The 22,560-nt window shown below is 38.7% G+C and overlaps 1 protein-coding gene across 1 annotated transcript in view; it reads right to left on the bottom strand.

Annotated features, from left to right (window-relative positions):
• Positions 1 to 22,560, bottom strand: part of KIF4A (kinesin family member 4A) — a 228,958-nt gene that overhangs the window by 33,252 nt on the left and 173,146 nt on the right. Inside the window, exons 16-20 of the mRNA XM_080652803.1 lie at positions 17,407 to 17,510; positions 16,308 to 16,452; positions 15,462 to 15,572; positions 7,495 to 7,578; positions 6,653 to 6,766 (exon numbers count right to left, since the gene is read on the bottom strand). Of these exons, the coding sequence (XP_080508929.1) occupies positions 6,653 to 6,766; positions 7,495 to 7,578; positions 15,462 to 15,572; positions 16,308 to 16,452; positions 17,407 to 17,510 (558 nt within the window). The remainder of the gene's footprint in view (positions 1 to 6,652; positions 6,767 to 7,494; positions 7,579 to 15,461; positions 15,573 to 16,307; positions 16,453 to 17,406; positions 17,511 to 22,560) is intronic.

The following is a 22,560-nucleotide window of genomic DNA, read 5'->3' as shown; positions in this document are numbered from 1 at the left end:
TGTAGTTACAGAACAGTCTTGGGGATGTAAAGTACAGCACAGGGAATATAGTCAATAATATTGTAATAACTATGTATCGTGCCAGGTGTGTACTAGACTTACCAGGGGGATCACTTTGTAAGTTATATAAATGTCTAACCACTCTGCTGTAAACTTAAAACTAATATAATTTTGAAAGTCAACTGTAATTTAAAAAATAGACTGAAAGTGAAGGGGTGGAAAAATATCTTTCAGGCAAATGGAAATGAAAAAGAAGCTGGGGTAGCAATACTTATATTTGACAAAATAGACCTCAAAGCAAAGGCCATAACAAGAGATAAGGAAGGCCACTTCATAATACTAAAGGGATCAATACAACAAGAGGATATAACCCTGATAAACATATATGCACCCAATGTAGGAGCACCCAAATACATAAAAAAACTCCTGGAAGATCAAGGGAGAGATCTACAACAATACAATCATAGTAGGGGATTTTAATACACCACTGACATCACTGGATTGATCCTCTAGACAAAAAATCAACAAAGAAACAGCAATCCTAAATGACTCACTAGATCAGATGGACTTAATTGACATCTTCAGAACATTTCACCCAAAAGCCGCAGAATATACATTCTTCTCAAGTCCACATGGGACATTTTCAAAAATAGACCACATATTGGGTCACAAGCAAAGTCTCCAAAATTCAAGAAGATTGAAATCATACCAAGCATCTTCTCAGACCACAATGGCATAATATTAGAAATAAACTACAATAAAAACAATCCAAAAAAATCAAATAGCATGCCATTAAGTATTGATTGGGTTACCAATGAGATCAAAGAAGAAATTAAAAACATCCTGGAAACTAATGACAATAAAAACACAACAATCCAAAATCTATGGGACACAATGAAAGCAGTCCTGAGAGGGAAGTTTATAGTTCTACAGGCCTATCTCAAAAAACAAGAAAAAATGGTAGTAAATAATCTAACTCTACAACTCAAAGAATTAGAAAGAGAGCAACAAGAAAAGCCCAGAGTGAGCAGGAGTAAGAAGATAATAAAGATCAGAGCTGAAATAAATGACACAGACAAAAACAACAACAACAACAACAAAAAAAACACAACAACAAACAATACAAAAGATTAACAAAACCAAGAGCTGGTTCTTTGAAAGGATAAGCAAGATTGATGAACCTCTAGCCAGGTTCACCAAGAAGCAAAGAGAGAGGACCCAAATAAACAAAATCAGAAAAGAAAGAAGCGAAATAACAACAGACCCCACAAAAATACAAAGGATTGTTAAAAAATACCACGAACAACTCTATTCCAACAAACTAGACAACCTGGAGGAAATGGACATATTCCTAGAAAAATATAACCTTCCAAAACTCAATCAGGAAGATTCTAAAAATCTCAATAGGCCGATAACTATGGAAGAAATTGAAGCAGTCATCAAAAAGCTCCCAGCAAACAAAAGCCCGGGGCCAGATGGCTTCAGAGGGGAGTTTTACCAAACATTTAAGGAAGAACTAAAACCTATCCTCCTCAGACTATTCCAAAAAATTAAAGAGGAAGGAACACTTCCAAGCTCATTCTATGAAGCCAGCATCACCCTAATACCAAAACCAGATAAAGATAACAAAATGAAAGAGAATTATAGGGAAATATCCCTCATGAACATAGATGCCAAAATCCTCAACAAAATTCTAGCAAATCGGATCCAGCAGTACATCAGAAAGATAATACACCATGACCAAGCAGGATTTATCCCGGGGATGCAAGCATGGTACAATATCCACAAATCAATAAACAAGATACATCACATAAACAAACTGAAGGATAAAAATCACATAGTTATATCAATTGATGCAGAAAAAGCATTTGACAAAATCCAACACCCTTTCTTGATAAAAACTCTCAACAAGGTGGGAATAGAAGGATCATACCTCAACATAATAAAAGCCATTTATTACAAACCCATAGCCAGCATCACACTCAATGGACAAAAACTAAAACTAAAACCATTTCCCCTAAGAACAGGAACAAGACAGGGATGCCCACTATCACCACTCCTGTTCAACACAGTACTGGAAGTACTAGCCATTGCAATAAGACATGAAGAAGAAATAAAAGGCATCCAAATTGGAAAAGAAGAAGTAAAACTGTCCTTATTCGCAGATGACATGATACTGTACATAGAAAACCCTAAAGACTCCATCAAAAAATTATTAGACTTAATAAAGGAATTTGGCAATGTAGCAGGATACAAAATTAACACCAAGAAATCTATGGCATTTCTATACACCAATAGTGAATTTACAGAAAGAAAGACTAAAAAAGCAATTCCATTTACCATTGCACCAAAAAAATTAAGATACCTAGGAATAAACTTAACATTGCACCAAAAAAATTAAGATACCTAGGAATAAACTTAACTAAGGAGGTAAAAGACCTGTACTCGGAAAACTATAGGACACTGAAAAAAGAGATAGAGGAAGACATAAACAGATGGAAGAACATACCATGTTCATGGATTAGTAGAATCAACATCAAAATGTCCATACTACCCAAATCAATCTATAAATTCAACGCACTGCCCATTAAAATACCAATGGCATATTTCACATACCTAGAACGAACTTTCCAAAAATTCATCTGGAATAAAAAAAGACCCCGAATAGCTGCAGCTATCCTGAGAAATAAGAAAAAAATAGGTGGGATCTTAATACCAGATATCAAGCTGTATTACAAAGCCACTGTTCTCAAAACTGCCTGGTACTGGCAAAAGAACAGACATACAGATCAATGGAATAAAATAGAGAACCCAGAAGTCGACCCAAGCCACTATGCCCAATTAATATTCGACAAAGGAGGCATGAACATACAATGGAGTCAAGACAGTCTCTTCAATAAATGGTGTTGGGAAAACTGGACAGATACATGCAAAAAATGAAACTAGCCCAAACCGGTTTAGCTCAGTGGATAGAGCGTCAGCCTGCGGACTGAAGGGTCCCAGGTTCGATTCCGGTCAAGGGCATGTAACTTGGTTGCGGGCACATCCCCAGTAGGAGGTGTGCAGGAGGCAGCTGATCGATGTTTCTCTCTCATCGATGTTTCTGACTGTCTGTCCCTCTTCCTTCCTCTCTGTAAAAAATCAATAAAATATATTTAAAAAAAAATTAAAAAAAAAAATGAAACTAGACCAGCAACTTACACCATACACAAAAATAAACTCAAAATGGATAAAGGACTTAAACATAAGACGGGAAACCATAAAAATACTAGAGGAATCCACAGGCAGCAAAATCTCAGATATATGCTGAAGGAATTTCTTCACAGATACTACTTCTAGGGCAATGGAAACTGAAGAGAAAATAAACAAATGGGACTACATCAAAATAAAAAGCTTTTGCACAGCAAAGGAAACCATCAACAAAACAACAAGAAAGCCCACTGCATGGGAGAACATATATGCCAATGATATCAACAATAAGGGTTTAATCTCCAACATTTATAGGGAACTCTTACAACTTAACAAAAGGAAGATAATCAAATAAAAAAATGGACAATGGACCTAAATAGAAAATTTTCAAAAGAAGACAGAAGGAAGACCAAGAAACATATGAAAACATGCTCAAAGTCACTAATTATCCGAGAGATGCAAATCAGAACGACAATGTAGTACCATCTCACACCTGTCAGAATGGCTATCATCAACAAATCAGCAAATGACAAGTGCTGGCGAGGATGCGGAGAAAAAGGAACCCTCTTGCACTGCTGGTGGGAATGCAGACTGGTGCAGCCACTGTGGAGAACAGTATGGAGTTTCCTCAAAAAACTAAAAATGGAACTCCCATTTGACCCAGTAATCCCACTTCTAGGAATATATCCCAAGAAGCTAGGAATACCAATCAGAAAGGATATATGCACTCATATGTTCATAGCAGCACAATTCACCATAGCTAAGATTTGGAAACAGCCCAAATGCCCATCAGCAGATGAGTGGATTAGAAAACTATGGTACATCTACACAATGGAATACTACGCTGCTATAAAAAAGAAGGAATTCTTACCATTTGCAACGGCATGGATTGAACTGGAGAGCATTATGCTAAGTGAAATAAGCCAGTCAGAGAAAGATAAATATCATATGATCTCACTCATCTATGGAATATAATGAGCAACATAAACTGATGAACAAAAACAGATCCAGAGACAGAGAAGCATCGATCAGACCATCAAACCTCAGAGGGAAGGTAGGGGAGGGTGGGGGTAAGGGGGAGAGATCAACCAAAGGACTTGTATGCATGCATATAAGCCTAACCAATGGATACACACAACAGTGGGGTGAGGGCATGAGTGTGGGGGGGGTAATGGGAGGATGAGGACACATATGTAATACCTTAATCAATAAAGAAATTAAAAAAAAGATAAAACCTTAAAAAAATAAATATAAATTAAAACTGAAAAAACAAGAAACTAAAAATATATGAGCCAATGAAATCCAAAGAGAAAATACAGAAATAAAAAAGATCAGATCAGAAATTAATGAGCTGGGGTTTTGGGGATATATTTTTTATTGTGGTAAAATATACATAACATAAAATTTACCATTTTAACTATTTGTAAGAATGAACTGTTTCTTTGACAAACCTCTAGCCAAACTGATCAGGATAAAAAAGACACAAAATATCAATAACATGAATGAGATAGATGATATTAGTATAGCTTTTACAGACATGAGAAGGCTAAAAAGGGAATATTATGAATAACTTCATAAGGACAAGAAAATGATACAAAAGACACATATATTAGAAAGGAAGAAATAAGACCAGATTTATAAGTGTTATGATTGTCTACAAAGAAAATCACAAAGAACCTACAAAATAGCTACTAGACTAATAAAGTCAGAAGATAAAAGTTAATATAAAAATTGTATGTCTATTTACCAGCAATGAAAAACTAGATAAACAATTTGGCAGTTCCTTGTATAGTGAAACATACACTTACCATGTGACCCAGTAATCCCACTCCTAGGTATATTTACTCAAATGAATTGATTATCTATGTTTATACAGAAACCTGCATGTGAATGTTTTTATAGAAGTTTTATTCATAATCACTAAAAACTAGAACAAAACCCAAGATATCCTATATTTATTTATTTATTTATTTATTTATTTTTTTGTGAAGCAAGTATTTTTTTATTGTTTAAAATATTACATATATTAGTACATATATCTCCTTTTCTTCCCCCATTGACCTTCCCCCAGCCTCCCCTACCGCCTGTTGCATGCCCTCATCCCACCCCCCCAGTGTCTTGTGTCCATTGGTGTGCTTATATGCATGCATACAAGTCCTTTGGTTGATCTATTTCCCTCACTCCCTAATACTCCCCAGCCTTCCCACTATAATTTGACAGTCTGTTCGGTGCTTTACTGCCTCTGTATCTATCTTTTTATTCATCAGGTTATAATGTTCTTTATTTTCCTTAAATGAGTGAGATCATGTGGTATTTTTCTTTCATTGCCTGGCTTATTTCACTTAACATAATGCTCTCCCAGGTCCATCCATGCTGCTGCAAATGGTAAGAATTCCTTCTTTTTTATAGCAGCGTAGTATTCCATTGTGTAGATGTACCATAGTTTTCTAATCTACTAATCTGCTGATGGGCATTTAGGCTGTTTCCAAATCTTAGCTATGGTGAATTGTGCTGCTATGAACATAGGGGTGCATATATCCTTTCTGATTGGAATTTTTACCATTTGCAGCAGCCTGGGTGGAACTGGAGAGCATTATGTTAAGTGAAATAAGCCAGTAAGTGAAAGAAAAATACCACATGAACTCACTCATTTATGGATAATAAAGAACATTATAACCTGATGAACAAAAAGATAGATACAGAGGCAGTAAAGCATCAAACAAACTGTCAAATTACAGCGGGAAGGTTGGGGAGGGGTGGGGGAGATAAGAGATCAACCGAAGGACTTGTATGCATGCATATAAGCATAACCAATGGACGTAAGACACTGGGGGGTGAAGGCATGTATGGGAGTGGGGTGGGGGGGCAATGGGAAGGTATGTACACATGTAATACCTTAATCAATAAAAAATAAAAAATGATAAAAAAAGAAGTATTGATACACACAACTACATAGTTGAATCTCAAAACTAATTATGTTTAATGAAAGCCAGAAAAAATGTATTATTCCATTTTTGGAAAATTCTAGAAAATGAAAAGAAATATATAATTACAGAAAACAGATTAATAGTTACCTTGACATGGGGGAGTAGGGAAGGATTGCAAAGGGGCACAAAGTTTTAGTTGTGATGGATGTTGATGTTATCTTGATTGTAGTGATTTCATGGGTACATGTCTGTGTCTAAACTTATTAAATTGTACACTTTAAATATGTACAATTTATTATAGGTCAATTATACCGCAATAGAACCGTCAAAAAATTAACTGAACCTCAAAAGGGGTAGGGATAGAAAGGGTTCTCTACTCTTGGTCTTTAACAACCATTCCTATATTCATATCTTTAGGAAATAAGGCTTTCAGGTAGACCTTCAGATTTTGCAGTTTACTTCTAAATGAAAACTATTTCCCATGTTCACCTTTTCCCAATATACAAAAAAGAAAAGGCCATTCAAGCTGTTCATACCTTCACTCGAGCTGCAGTGCCTTCCATTTCACGGCTCTGAGTCTCTTTCCGCTTATCTGTGACCTCCCGTTGTTTTTGGAGAGCATCCTTGAGCCTCTTGTTGGCAGCTGCTGCCTAAATAAAAACAGCTCACAGTAATGTTGAATTTAAAGGTAAAAAGAAGAACATTATAATTTTCAGCATATTAGAAAATAAAAATAAAAAATTCTATGGTTTGAGTTTCTCTAGGAACCTAGTTTATAGGTCTCCATGTCAAATGTGTACTTCCCCTAGGTTTTAAAGCAGATACTGGTCAACAGTTACTGCTTTAGAGCCCAAGAGAGAGGTACACATTTCAAGGAAGTACTGCAGGCTTGAAAGTGTATAGAAATGTCACATATAATATTATTCTGTGACTTTTTAGAAAGAAGCAAGCCCAGTTAGAAAAAAAAAATCCTTATTTGGACAGTACCACTTCATCAGGTTATCCGCTCATAGTTCATGATATATAAACAGGGATCAAGATTTCGGAATTGCTGGTCAGGACTGGTATCCCCTGCCCTGGCTGGGTGGCTCAGTTGGTTGGAACGTTGTCCCATACACCAAAGGGTTGCAGGTTTGATCCCCAGTTGGGGTGTGTATGGGAGGTAACCAATGGATGTTTCTCTCTCACATCGGTGTTTCTCTTTCTCTCTCTCATCCTCCCTCTCTAAAATCAATAAAAACATATCCTTGGTTGACTATCCTTGGTTGTTGAATACTGATTGGCATCCCTAGTTTCTCAGGTCACTGGCTCATTTAAGGGATACTGCTTTGCCTGAATCTAAGCAATACACTTGACCTAGTAGACTGGAACTTCTTACCTCTTCAGTTTTACGTCTAAGCACATTAGACTGTTTCTGGAAGTTTCTTTCGAGTTTGAGCAGTTCATATTGCCTCTTTCGGTCCTGAGAAGAAATAAGCCAGACAGCTAGATAAAATAAAACCTTATAATGTAAATAAAAAGTATTTCAATGGTATAGTCATTATGGAAAACAAGAGTTCCTCAAAAAATTAAAAATAGGCCCTGGCTGGTATGTTTAGTGGTTAGAGCGCTGGCCCACCCTGAAGCATCACAGGTTTGATTCCTGGTCAAGGGCAAGTACCTGGGTTGCAGGTTTGATCCCTGGCCCTGGTCAGGGCGTTTGTGGGAGGCAACCAATCGATGTCTCTCTCTCTCTCTCTTTCCCTCTCCCTCTCTTTCTCTCTCTCTCTCCTCTCTCTCCTGCCCGCCCTCCCTCCCTCCCTCCATCCTTCCCTCTCTCTCTAAAACTCAATAAAAAAAATCCTCTAGTGAGGATTAACCAAAAAAAAATTTTTTAATAGAACTACTGTAAAATCTAGTGATCCCACTATTGGTTATATATTCAAAGGAAATGAAACCAGTATTTTGAATGGATATCTGAAAAGATGAATGGATAATGAAAATGTGGTACATATACACAATGGAATATTATTCAGTCATAAATAAGAAGGAAACCCTGCCATTTGCAACAATACAGATCAACTTAAACTAGGCTAAGAAAGACAAATACTGTATGATGTCTTATATGTGGAATCTAAAAGTCAAGCTCATAGAACCATAGAACAGTGGTACCAGGGACTGGGGGATAGGGGAAACGTTAGTTAAAGGGTACAAATTTCAGTTATAAAGATAAACAAGTTCTGGGGATCTATGTATAGCTTAGTGACTATAGTTAATAATACTATATTGCATTACTTAAAATTTGCTAAGAAAGTATAAAGTATTTTCAACACACTAAAAAAGGGTTATAGATGTGACATCTCCAAATTTACTCTTCTCATTCAAAATTATTATGATTATTCTGGGTCACTTGTATTTACATATAAATTTTAGGATCAGAATGTGAGTTTCTGCAAACAAGTCAGGTGGAATTTAGATTGGGATTGTGAAGTTGTACATCAATCTGGGGAGTATTCCATCTCAAGAATATGAAGTTTTCCCATCCATGAACATGGGTTATCTTTCCATTTAGATCTTTAATTAATTCAATGATGTGTTGTAGTTGTTAATGTCTAGGTCTTACAACTGTTTTGTTAAGTTTATTCCCATGTATTTTATTCTTATTGATGCTTTTATAAATGGAATTGTTTTCTTAATTTCATTTTTAAAATTGTTAGTTGCTAGTGTATAAAAAACATCTGATTTTCACCCATTGAACTTACACACTGCAACTTTGCTAAACTCGTGCATTAGTTCTAATAGTTTTTTAGATTTTTCTAGGATTTTTTGTCATCTCTTAACAGAGGTAGTTTTGCTTCTTCCTTTCCAACCTGGATGCTTTTTATATATTTTTCTTGCCTAAGTGCCCTGGCTAGAACCTCCCAGACAATGTTAAATAAAAATGGCAAGAGCAGATATCATTGCCTTGTCCCTGATCTTAGGGTGAAAAGTATTCTGTCTTTTACCATTCAGTATGATGCTAGTTGCAGGGTTTTCATAAATGCCTTTTTATTAGGTTGAGGAAGTTCCTTTCTACTTGTTTTTTGAGTGTGTTAATTATGAAAGGATTTTATCAAATGTTTCTTTTGTGTCTATTAACATGATCCTTAATTCTAATAATAAGGTGTATTACATTAATTGATTTTCAGATGTTAAAGAAGCCTTGCATTTTTTTTTTTTTGGACCTTACTTGGTCATGGTGGATCATTCTTTTTATATGTTGCTGGATTTATCTATATTCATGAGATGTTGGTCTGTGGTTTTCTTTTCTTAGAATGTCTTTGTATGGTTTTGGTATCAGAGAAAATACTGGCCTCACATAATGAATATTTTTGAATTCATTATTCATTATGTGTCTTCTGTATATAGCATATATTAGTAGATCTTGATTTTTTAATGCAGTCTAACAATCTCTGCCTTTTGAAGAGATTGTTTAATCTATTCAAATTATGCTATTATTGATATGACTAGATTTATGTTTTTGAGTTTACATTTTGTTTTCTTTTATCTGTTTGTAATTTCCTCTTTTAATTTTATTTTTAAAAATCTTTATTGTTGAAAATATTATAGATTTCCCCTTCCCCCCCACTGCCCCATCCACCTGGATCCCACCTCACCCCAGCAGTTCACTATCCTATTGTCTGTGTCCATGGATAATATATAAATGCATATATTTCTTTGGTTAATATCCTCCCGCTTGCACCCCCTCATCCCTCTGAGATTCATTAGTTTGTTCTTTTTCACTCATTAGTTTATTTTGTTCATTAGATTCTTTGTTCATTTATTTTGATTTTTAGATTGAATTATTCATAGATATGTATTTACTGATATTTTATTGTTCATATTTTTGTTCTTCTCTCTTCTTCCTTTTCCCCCTCTCCCTCCTTCTTCTTCAAAAAGACCCTTTAGTATTTCATGTAATACTGATTGGGTGGTCATGAACTCCTTTAGCTTTTTCTTGACTGTGAAGCTCTTTATCTGACCTTTAATTCTAAATGATAGCTTTGCTGGTCAGGGTAATCTTGGTTGTAGATACTTGCTTTTCATCACTTTGAATATTTTTTTGCCACTACCTTCTGACCTGTAAAGTTTAGGTTGAGAAATCAGCTGACAGTCATATGGGTGCTCCCTTGTAGGTAACTAACTTCTTTTCTCCTGCTGCTTTTAAGATTCTCTCTTTGTCTTTAACCTTTGGCATTTTAATTATATGTCCTGGTGTAGGCCTCTTTGGGTTCATCATGTTTGGGACTCTCTGTGCTTCCTGGACTTGTAAGTCTATTTCTTTCACCCGGTAGGTTAAGTTTTCTCTCATTTTTTCAAATAGGTTTTGAATTTCTTGCTACCTCTCTTCTCTTTCAGCCCCTCCCCCCTCCCTGCCCATGATGAGAATGCTGGCACACTTGAAGTTGTCCCAGAGGTTCCTAACACTATCTTCATATTTTTGGGTTCTTTTTTCTTTTTGCTCTTCTGCTTGGGTGTTTTTTGCTTCCTCATATTCTAAACCACTGATTTGATTCTCAGCATCCTCTATTCTACTGTAGATTCCCTGTAAATTCTCACTAAGTCCCTTGAAGCTTTCATTAAGTTCCTTAAGCACCTTATAACCATTGTTTTGAACTCTGTATCTAGTTTGCTTGTTTCTGTTTCACTTATTTTTTTTTTCTAGAGATTTCGTCTGTTCTTTCATCTGTAACATATTTCTTTGTCTCCACATTTTGGCTGCTTCCCTGTATTTGTTTCTATGTATTAGGTAGAGCTGCTATGTCTTCTGGAATTGGTAGAGTGGCCTTGTGTAGTAGGTGTACTATAAGACCCAGTGGCTCAGCTTCCCCAACCCCCTAAGCTGGGCTCTGGGTACACCCCTGTGTGGACTGTCCTGTTGTAGTTGAGCCTTGATTGCTGTTGGTATCACTGGGAGGGATTGAACCCCTCATCTCATGCCAATTGGCTGTTATTACCAGTTGTGACTATAGTTGAAGAGCCCCTATGGAGCAGGACTTGCTTCAGTGAGGCTTTGGTGCTCATTGAGTCTGCCCCTTTAGTGTGTTGTTTGCAGATGTGGTAGGGTTGTAATCTGAAGGGTGTGTGATCTGAAGCTGATCACTTGGTGCACTGGCTCTGGGGCCTCCTGGGAGGTGCAAAGTCAGCTACTCTCTGTGTTCTGCCTTGGGCCACCTGGCACGAGCTACAGAGCAATCTACAGATGGCTGCTACTTGTGTTAGGCTTGGAGGTGCCCAGGAGAAGCCAAGCTGTGAATCTTGGCAGGCTGCTGCTAGTCAGGCCTGTGGCCACTTATCGAGAGGTATGGGGGACACTGAAGTCAGCTGCTGCTTGTTTGAGAGATTTTAGAAAAGTCTGAAGCCTGAGCCAGGATAAGCCATTCACATGGAAAAGCCACAGAAAACAGTTTGGGTGTGGATGCAAAATGGGTGGGGTGGGGTCTCAGGGAATCACCAGGGTTGGGCAAACTGTGTGGGCCAGGTTAATGGAGACTCAGATCTGGCACCTGCCAGTCAGCTCTGTGGTGGGGAGGTCTCTGTAACGGAACAATGACCTCTGCCAGCATTTCTTCTGGGAGAAAGTTGCCCACCAGTTCCTGCCCAGATGCCAGACAATTTAGTTCTTTCTTGTATGTTCCTCATCCTTTCAAGCTAATGTCCCAGCACTGGAGCTCAGAGATAGTGAGTCCTAGTATGTCTGTGCATGGACCCTTTAAGAGGACCTGCCTGGGAATCTTAGCAGCCCTCCGTCTCCCTCAGCCTCAATCCCCACTGGTTTTTACAGCCCGAAGTTACTGGGACTTCTCTTTCCTGCACTGGATCCCTAGGCTGAGGGGTCTGGTGTTGGGCTGGAACTTCTTGCTCCTCATGGGGGACCTCTGTCACCAAGATATCCCTCCTGATTAAAAACACGCTACACATGGGTGCCAGGACCAGCCTGTTCTGTGCCTCCACCCCTCCTACGAGTCTCACTGTGGCTTCTTTAATTCTCTAGTTGTAGGGCTTCCATTCAGCCAAATTTCAGGCAGTTATGAATGATGGGTGTACTTTATTTTAGCTGTAATTGTGGGAGGAGGTGAGTACCACATTTACCTACACTGCCATCTTGACCCTCCTTCCTTTATCTTTTTGTTCCTTTATTCTGCTTTTACTGCTTTCTTTTACATGAAGGGAATACTAGTATAAATAATTTGTAGTATAGCAGAGTAATTAGTTTATTGATTATTTCACTATATTTTTGAGTTACATTCTTTTTTTTTTAATTTCAGAGAGGAAGGGAGAAGGAGAGATAGAAACATCAATGATGAGAGAGAATCATTGATCGGCTGCCTCTTGCATGCCCCCTACTTGGGATCAAGCCTGCAACCCGGGCATGTGCCCTTGACTGGAATCGAACCCGGGACTCTTCATTCGGCAGACTGACGCTCTACCCATTGAGCCAAACCAGCTAGGGCTTGAGTTACATTCTTAATGATTGCTCTAGTGCTTATAATAAATATCTTATCAGAATCTACTTCAGATTTCTACTAACTTAATTCCAGTGAGGTATAGAAATGTTATTCCTTTATTGCTCTGTTCTCTCTTCCTTTTTTGTGTTATATTGTTATGCATTTTTAGTCAATATATAACCCAAAATACATTATAATTATCCTATATAATAAAGAGGTAATATGCAAATTGACCATCACTCCAACACACAAGATGGCCGCCCCCATGTGGACACAAGATGGCTGCCACAAGATGGCCGGCAGGGGAGGGCAGTTGGGGGCAACCAGCCTACAGGGGAGGACAGTTAGGGGCGACGAGGCCGGCAGGGGAGAGCAGTTAGGGGCAATTGGGCCAGCAGGGGAGCAGTTCGGCGTTGATCAGGCTGGCAGGGGAGTGGTAAGGGGGTGATCAGGCTGGCAGGCAGAAGCAGTTAGGGGCAATCAGGCAGGCAGGCAGGCAGCCAAGCAGTTGGGAGCCAGCAGTCCTGGATTGTGAAAGGGATGTCTGACAGGTGGGATCGGGCCTAAATGGGCAGTCGGACATCCCTCGAGGGGTCCCAGATTGGAGAGGGTGCAGGCTGGGCTGAGAGACACCGCCCTGTGCATGAATTTCATGCACCGGGCCTCTAGTTACTTTATATAATTTATGTTCTTTAAACAAGCTGAGCTAAAAGGAAAGCAAATACATGTTTATAGAATTTGTTATTTACCATTTGTTTCTCCTCATTTCTTCCTGTAGATTAATGTTACTATCTGATGTCATTTCCTAACTCAAATAAAACTTTGCTCCTTTATGTTGTTATTGTAAAATATATTACATCTCTATATATTATAGGCCCATCGATACAATTACATACAAATTATTTTATACAACTGCTTTTCAAATCAGTTAAGAAAAGAAAAGTAATATATAATTATACTTTTAGAATTACCTATGTAATGCCTATATTGGCACTCTTTGTTTTTGTGTGCGTGTACAGGTTCAAATTACTGTTAGTATCACTTGCTTCGGTCTGAAGTTCTTTTAAGTATTTCTTGTAATGTAGATCTTCTAAAAACAAATGTATCTGGCTTCTGTTTATCTGGGAATGCCATTATTTTGCCTTCATTTTTGAAAGAAAACTTTGCTGTCTATAAGATCCTTGGTTGATAGCACCTTTAGATTTTAACTTCCCTAAATAAAGTCAGTACCCTATGGAAGGCAGCATTCCTATGGCTGTTCCTATGGCCAGCCCCTCTCCCTGGGCAGAACCTCGGTACCATAGCTCAGGATCTGGAGGCAGGCACAGCATCCTACTTCTTAGAGCAACATTTCTGTTTTGAGTTGGATGCTGGGCTGGGGCAATAGACTCTATTTTTCTTGGCTTGCCTCTCCTGACATGGAACTTATGGTTAGATGGGTTGGGACAATCAGGCCCCAGTATTACTGGCTTTCTGCATCAGGGGCAGAGTTTCCACCCTATACATGGGGACTAGGTGGAAAAAGGGATACACAGACCTCTTAGCTGCTCTTGCCTGAACAGAGGTGTAGTAACATGGAGCTGAAGGGGATGAAACAGAAGAAACAATAGCCATAGAATGGAAACTGGAGGGTCAGGGGAGGGAGTTGGTCATGGCTCAAATGCCACAGACTCTTGCTGTTCTTACTGAGATTTAGTAGAGTTCCTTGAATAATTGTTTATTTGGTATATACCCTTAGGACAATTTCCAGACCTTATAAATAGTTGTTTTTATAAACTTTATCAGCTGTGCTTCTTTTACTGAGTCCACAAAACTCCTCATGCTATCTACCATTCTGAAAGTATTTCTAATCTTATTTCTTGACCCAACATATCACAGTCTGGCCAATTCTAAAAATTTCTCCAAATCAATGTCTTTTCCAGTGTGCTTTCCAAGAATGCTGCTACTACTCTAATTTGGGCCCTTACTATCTTTCGGGATGATATAATGTCTTAACTTGTGTTCTGGCTTCCGATTTCTCAATACTTCAGTTTGTTCTACACATTACTCCCAGACGTATCTTTCTAAAGCAGTATTTTGCTTATATCACGTTGTTTCTCAAAAAGCTTAAAAATCTTTACTCTGCTAACAAAATAAAGTTCAAACTTCTTGGATCTTTAACAATTCAGCTTCAACTTGTCTTTCCAATAGAATTTTCTACTACTATTCCACCTGGACCATTAGTCATGCCTTGAATATGCCTAAAAGTTGTCATTTCCTGCTGTCCTATCTATCTGGGATGCCTGCATTTATCTCTAACAAAATCCTCCCTATTATTCAAGGCTTGTTCACCTATTGTCTTTTCACTCCAACTAGAAGTGAGCTTCCCTTTCTTAATTACTTTCGTGTTTTAGACCAGCGGTTGCCAACCAGTGGTCCACGGACCACTGGTGGTCCGTGAGGTCCAAAAAGTTGGTGACCGCTGTTTTAGACCATTTGTAAAGCACAGATCTCTTTATTCTTTATATTGGTGAAAACCATGTTTATGTCTCACATTCCCCTTATACCAGGCATTCTTCAAGGGCAGAGCTGATATACCACTCATCTTTATGTTTTCCAAGGTATATAGTGGATAATACCTTGCACCCAGTAGACATTTAATAAATAGCTGTTAAATTCATGAATGTGTCACATTTTTGGAGACACCAATTATTTAAAATAAAAAAAAGATTTCATATCAGTCAGCCTAGAGAAGGGTCTATTACCTTTGAGGAGTATACTTACCTATTCTTTTTTTTTTACTTTATATATATTGTTAACATTATTACAGATGTCCCCATTCCCCCACCCCTTTGCCCACATCCACCCAGCTTCTGTACCCCTTCCCTCTGGCATTTACCCGTTCTTTTAATTGGATTACTTCTTTGTCTTTTTGTTGCTTCCATTGTCTAAACTTCTCAGCATCCTCTTTCATCTGACGCATTAACTGTACCCGTTGGTTTTTCATCACCTGTAAAAACAAAAACCAGTACAAGTATTAGTCATCTGCATTTCCTCTAGGTTGATGTGCATATGGACAGACTAACCATTAAGAGGGAAAACTAAGCTGAGAAAGCCACCAATAGATTTTATGATTAAGCTTATCATACCCCTTGCTGTGCTTGCACAGGTTCTCTGAGTATAGACTACACAAATAAACACTCTGAAGTAATAAAAGCAAAAATGTACCTATAAGCTAAATCCAGTCCTAAATTCATGCTATATAAATGAAGTTTCAAGGAAATATCTACTAATCCTCAAGAACAAATCCACTTAGCAACCATTATATCTAAAGGTTTTAGTACAAGTAGCCTGAAGCAGCTACTTTGCAGATAAGTTGAACATTCAATAGCTGAAAATTTTCTCTAGGTGTCTGTCATTTTGCAACTACTTTACAAAATTATTCCACATAATCATGGAAGGTGGTCAGGATATTACCACTAAATATTAAGGTATTTTTTGCCCTTTGGTTTCAGAGAATCTAACATTAAACTCTGAATGTCAAAGAAGGGTTTTGTTATTCAGATTCGAGATGTCCACTAGAACAATGTTCTGCAAAAGGAACTTTGGTGGAGATTCTCACACTTGAAGTGATGACCCTGCCTGGTACTCTCTCACATGAAAACACCTCTATAGTATAATTCCATATAGAACACTTATGCTTATAAGTTTCAGTAGGATAAAATGCATGGATGGAGTTTAATACCCGTATCTCCTGGTTCAGTTTGGAGATGGTACGCTCTGTGGATTCTTTCAGCTTCAGAAGTTTGGACTGTTCATTCAGTTTCTTCTTTAGATCAGCTATTTGACCCTCTAGCTCCTGGAGACGTTTGCGGCGGCGCTCACTCAACCTAAACACAGATGTTGTAGAAATGAAGACTAGAAACAGCAAAGCCTGACTTCAAAAGACATAATGTTAGACTCCCAGGCTCACAACCCTAATACATATAAAATAGGTGGCCGTCACATAGCCATCTTTAAATATGAATACCACCCAAACAATCAAAACTGCCTCAATAATGGGGCCTAATACAGAGTCAAAGAACAATTTTTTTTGAGTATATAACAATGCAATTGCCTCAATACACGCCAACCTCCGTACCACTATGTGTTAAAAGGATGGTTCTTTGAAGCCATTTCACTTCACTTTAGCTCTAAGAAATAATTCTGATGGTTATTACATAAGTATGAGATAGAAAGTAAACATTCAGCATAACTTTTAAAAACATTACCTTTAGACTCAATAGAAAGATATAACAGTCACTGAGTAAAAAGAAGATAGAATAGCCAATAAGGCAGAAGTTTGAGGGAGAGTAGGGTATTCTGGTTATCTATCTTGGTTTTATTCTTAACTAAGAAATGGCTAGATTTATTTTTCATTTACTAGCCTGGACATTAATTCTATTCACAAACTAATTTACCATCAGCGCAGGGATAAATTGTTGCCATCTGGTAGGTCTGATAATTTTTCAAAATCCAGCTCAAATGCTAACTTCTTGTAAAGCCTTCCTTGATCATACCAGCCTAAACTGATATCTCCTGCCTCTGAACTCTTAAAGCAATTATTGCCTAAGAAATTTATGTGGCTACTAATCATGTGCTGTGTTACAGCATTCTTTTATTGTCATCATGAGATGTTATTAAAAATCTCAATTAAATAACTTTTCTTCTGCTTAGGTCTCTCCTCCACAACTAAGTTTAAAATTTGTGGGTGCAGGATATGGCTCTTTTACTTCTCTACTTCCTCCACAGCTCCTCATACATAGTAGGAACTTTGATATGATATTTATTGACTTTATTCTTACTTGGCTTGGTTGATATCCTTTTTTGTTGTCTGAAGTTCAAGAACCAATTCTTCCTTTTCCTTTTGCAGATTGATGACTTCCAATTCTAGATTTTTTATGTTATCCTACAAATGTTATAGGTCAGAGAGAAAGAAGAGATTAAAGGCAAAGGAAGAAAATCACTTGAACATTCCACGTTTAAGAAACTATGCACTCAATTTCACCACTTCAATTGCATACTAAAAACATTTGTACTTGATTTGATGGAGATTAATGTCATGTAGTGGGAAAAGTATGGACTTGGACCAAAAGGCTGAGCTTGAGACTTGATTCCAGCACTTACTATCTAAATATCATAAGGAAAGTAACTTCATTTCTTTTTGCCTTAGTTTTTGTGCAGAATAGAATTAATATAGCAGGCATGAAGCTACTATCTTTATTTTTTAAATATATTTTCATTGACATCAGAGAGGAAAGGAGAGGGAGAAAGAGATAGAAACATCAGTGATGAGATGTTTGATAAAACCCCACCTAAGCTGCTGCCTCCTGCACCCCACACTGGGGATTGAACCCGCAACCTGGGCATGTGCCCTGACCAGGAATGGAACTATGACCTCCTGGTTCATAGGTTGATGCTCAACCACTGAGCCACGCAGGCAGACTACTATCTTTAAAAAGGCCTGCTTGTAAGACTAGCCCATGGCTCATGTCTGGAAACTTGAATTTGGGTAGAGTTTCCACCATTCTCTAACGAATGAGTGGCTCACTATGCCTAAACTGTTTAAAAAATATAATTTATCCTAAACACATGCTTTCCTTCTGGGAGTTTAGAATTTTGATATGTGCTAGGCAGAGAATACCTACATAAATGACCCCTGGTAAAATCCCTGGATTCCTAGGCTCAGGGGAACCTCCCTGATAGACATTTCACACGTGTTGTCACAACCCATTGCTGGAAAAAGTAGGCACATACTGGGTGATTCCACTGGGAGAAGATTCTTGGAAGCTTGTACCTGGTTTCCTTGAGATTTTGCCCCATGTGCCTTTTCCCTTTGCTGATTTTGCTTTGTGTCCTTTCACTGTAATAAATCTTAGCTTTGAGTATGACTATATGCTGTGTCCTGTGAGTCCTCCTTGGAGAATTGTCGAACCTGGGGGTGGTTGTGGGGACCACCAAGCATTTCCCTATCTATATAAACAGGTAACAACACCATTTACCTCACAGGGTTGTTGGGAAGATAAATAAGACAAAAAAGTAGACATTTTGTAAACTGTAAAGGGCTGCACAAACATCCTTATATTCAGAACTTTCAAACATATGTACTACTATTCAGTAGCAACTGTAGTTCTGCATGCATTTAGAAAACCAATTCTAGAAAGTTAAGTTTGGTAATTTTCAAGATTGGGAAAACCCAATGAACAGATTCTTTCCTGTTACCATAACTAAAAAAGATGAAAGGAAAATAGGTGACTGAGTAGTTGACAGCCAAGAAGATTATAAGCAGGCCTTAGACCAGTAGTGAAATCACACAAAGAAGCAGAGGCAGGTTAGGTGGGGCTTTATCAAACAAGCTTTCTAAATTGGCAAGAGCTGTTTTCCACAAAATATACTGAGCCACTTCTGTATAACCAACAAAAATCCATCTCATTGTTTTATAGTTACCCTGCATATTTAAACTAGCAATAAAGTATGTGTATATGTCTGTGTATATTTATAGAACTAACACATGAAAACATTCTTGTAAAAAAAAAGTCCAGATAAAACATATAAAGGGCAAGTCCCCATGACTGCCCCACCCCTGCCAAAATTCCAGTCCCCTCTCCAGAAGTAACCACTGTTATCGGCTTAATCCAGACCTTCCAGATATTTTTCTAGATGTTTACATAGTCTAATTATTTACACATATATGTAAGTGCATAGACCAGTGGTCGGCAAACTCATTAGTCAACAGAGCGGCAAACCACGGCTCGTGAGCCGCAGCTTGCTGACCACTGGCATAGACTATATATGTAATTAATAAATATACTGTAGAAAATTTCTAGTATACTATATGTCAATAGATAGTAAATAAAGTATATACACACAAATGTGCATATATATATCTGTGTGTACCTATTACAATGTATTAAAGATAAATAGAATTACACTTATGTATATATTATTCTGTAACTTGCCTTTTTTAAAACCTGGTCTTGGAGATTTATTTATATCAGTGCATATATAGCTCTATCTCATTCTGTTTTTTTCCATAATTAAATATTCTTATTCTTATGCACATGTGCAAGGTTTTTCTAGGGTAGAGACAAGTGGAATTATAGGATCATGGCGGGTACACATTTTCAATTTCAACAGATACCGCCAAATTGTCTTCCAAAGTGGCTGTTCCAATTTACACTCTTGCCAGCTATGTATACAAGTAATTGTTTTCCTGCACACTTGTCAACATTTGATATTACTACACTTCCAAATTTGTAGCAATCAGATGGGTAAAAAATAGTATGTCTTCATTATATATCCCATATTCAGTCAATAATTGCCTCACCAACTTCACAAAAGGAATTATTCAAATATATGAGTCCTAGGCTACTATAACTCATGGTAATCTTCATTAGAAGCTATTCCTTCTCAAATTTTTCTATGGCAATGCTTCACAGTGACAGAAAAATAGTTTAGAACAGTGGTCGCCAGCCTTTTGGACCCCGCGGACCACCGGTTGGCGAACGCTGCTCCAAAGGTTTCCTTAAATCAGCAGTTGCCAACCTGTCAGACCTCACAGACCACCAGTGGTCCGCGGACCACCGGTTGGCGACTGCTGGTTTAGAACAAAAAAACTACCTTATTTTTTAGAAAAAGAGAGACAGTTGATGGGCGGAGGGTGGGAGGGGTGGGTAAGAGATCAACCAAAGAACTTGTATGCACGTAACCATAACCAATGGACACAGACAATAGGGAGTGGTGAAGGCCTGGGCTGGAGAATGGAGGTGGGCTGGCAGAGGACAATGGGGGATAAAGTGGAGATATGTAATACTTTTTAACAATAAGAATTAAAAAAAAGAAGTACAAATTAGCAGGTATACAATAGTCATGGGGCTGTAAAGTACAGCATAGAAAATATAGTCAATAATCTATATATATAAAAGCCCAGTGACCAGAATGATGGAACGACCAGTTGCTATGACACTCACTGCAGCAGCCAACTGGCCTGATCGGGACCCCTATTGGCCCCTCCCCAAACTTCTGCAGCCCCTCCTCCCGACCAGCCTGGCCCCTGATGGCCCCCCCACCCTGATTGGGGATGGGGCCGGCTGGCCAACTGCCCATAGTCCCTCCCCCTGGCTGGCCCCACCCTCAATAACCCCCCACCCCAATAGGGGGTGGGGCCAGCCAGCCAAGCACCCATGGCCCCTCCCCTTCACTGACTCATCCCCTATTGGCCCCTCACCTCTACTGGGCGTGGGGCAGGCCAACCTCCTGTGTCTCCCCCCCACCCAGGCTGGGCCAGCCAGACACTACCCATGCATGAATTTGTGCACTGGGCCTCTAGTCTATATATTAGTATATAAAAGGCTAATATGCTAAGTGTCCAACTGTCTGACCAGTTGCTATGATGCGCACTGACCACCAGGGGGCAGGCATTCAACATAGGAGCTGCCGTGACATGCACTGGCCATTTACAGAGAAATGGCACCATGGACCTGGCACCCACAAAGCAACACTCAGCTTCCCCACAGTGGGACACCGGCCCTGCCACCACGCTGGAGTGACAGCCCACCAAATCCAGCTGAAGCTGCTGAGACCCCATGGCGCAAAATGCGGTCCACAGGCCAGCCCAGCCTAGAAACAGTGGCTGTGGGTGCTGGGTAATGACGTCACATGGCAATGCCCAGCTTCCTCTCCCTAGCAACTAGCCTCCTTGGAGTTTCTTCATCCCAGGAACACAACTTGCTTTATAGTCAGGTAGAAACATTTTTACACTTTAACCCAGCCGTGGGCAAACTATGGCCTGCGGGCCGGATCCGGCTGTTCTATCCGGTTCTCTTGCTCTCCCCTCCACTCCTTTACTTTGAATTTATATTAGTTCACACAAACACTCCATCCATGCTTTTGTTCTGGCCCTCCGGTCCAGTTTAAGAACCCATTGTGGCCCTCGAGTCAAAAAGTTTGCCCACCCCTGCTTTAACCAAATGTCTGTGAAGGGTTTTCCCATGCCTCATCTCATTTGATCCTCACAGAAGTCCTGGAGTAGGTAGATAGGAGACTCGGTGGAATCCTATTTCCTTTTAATTAGCCAGAAACCGGAGATTTAGAAAGCTTAGAAACTTGACCCCAACTGAAAAGAAGAAATGGTGGACCTTGAAAATGACTTCAGGTTTTCCCACTGTGCAGAATGTACTCAAACACTGCTGCAGTTAAATATTTTACCCTTTGTTCTCCCTGCATGATCTACAATAATAATCTACTTAGTGTTGATATTTACTGCTGTGTTGCTGACAATTACCTGAAAGAGAAGTTGGGGTGCTTCACTGGGCTGGAAAAAGTTTAGGTACATCAGAAAGCAGGTCTAATTAAGCAAGTTTATATACACTGAGTGGCCAGATTATTATGATCTCTGAACGCATAATAATCAGTGTGTGTGTATGTGTGTGTGTGTGTGTGTGTGTGTGTGTGTGTGTGTGTGTATATATATATATATATATATATATATATATATATATATATATATATATTAGAGGCCTGGTGCATGAATTTGTGCATAGGTGGGATCCGGCCAGCCTGGCCAAGGGGATGGGATATGGGTGGTTGGTTGGCCTGCCTGCTGGTCAAACTCCTGGTTGAGGGGACAATTTGCATATTAGCCTTTTATTATATAGGATATACACTGAGTGGCCAGATTATTATGCATTCAGAGATCATAATAATCTGGCCACTCAGTGTATATATATATAAAGCTCTTGCTGGCGCCAATTGCACACGTGTGTTTCAATCTGTCATTGTTGATCATGAATTTGGTTGACACTTCTATTATAGAGAAAGGGTGAATAGTGATATTAAAATATTTCTTCTAATTAATTTCCTTTCAATGTGCATGAATTTGTGCACTGGGCCACTAGTATTATAATAACTATGCATGGTGCTAGATGGTGCTAGATTTATCAGGATGATCACTTTGTAAA

The sequence above is a fragment of the Plecotus auritus genome, assembly GCF_963455305.1.
Source record: "Plecotus auritus genome assembly, chromosome: X".
Lineage (NCBI taxonomy): Eukaryota > Metazoa > Chordata > Mammalia > Chiroptera > Vespertilionidae > Plecotus > Plecotus auritus.
Note: the sequence above shows the minus strand (reverse complement) of the source record. Positions and strands in the feature narration are given on the sequence as shown.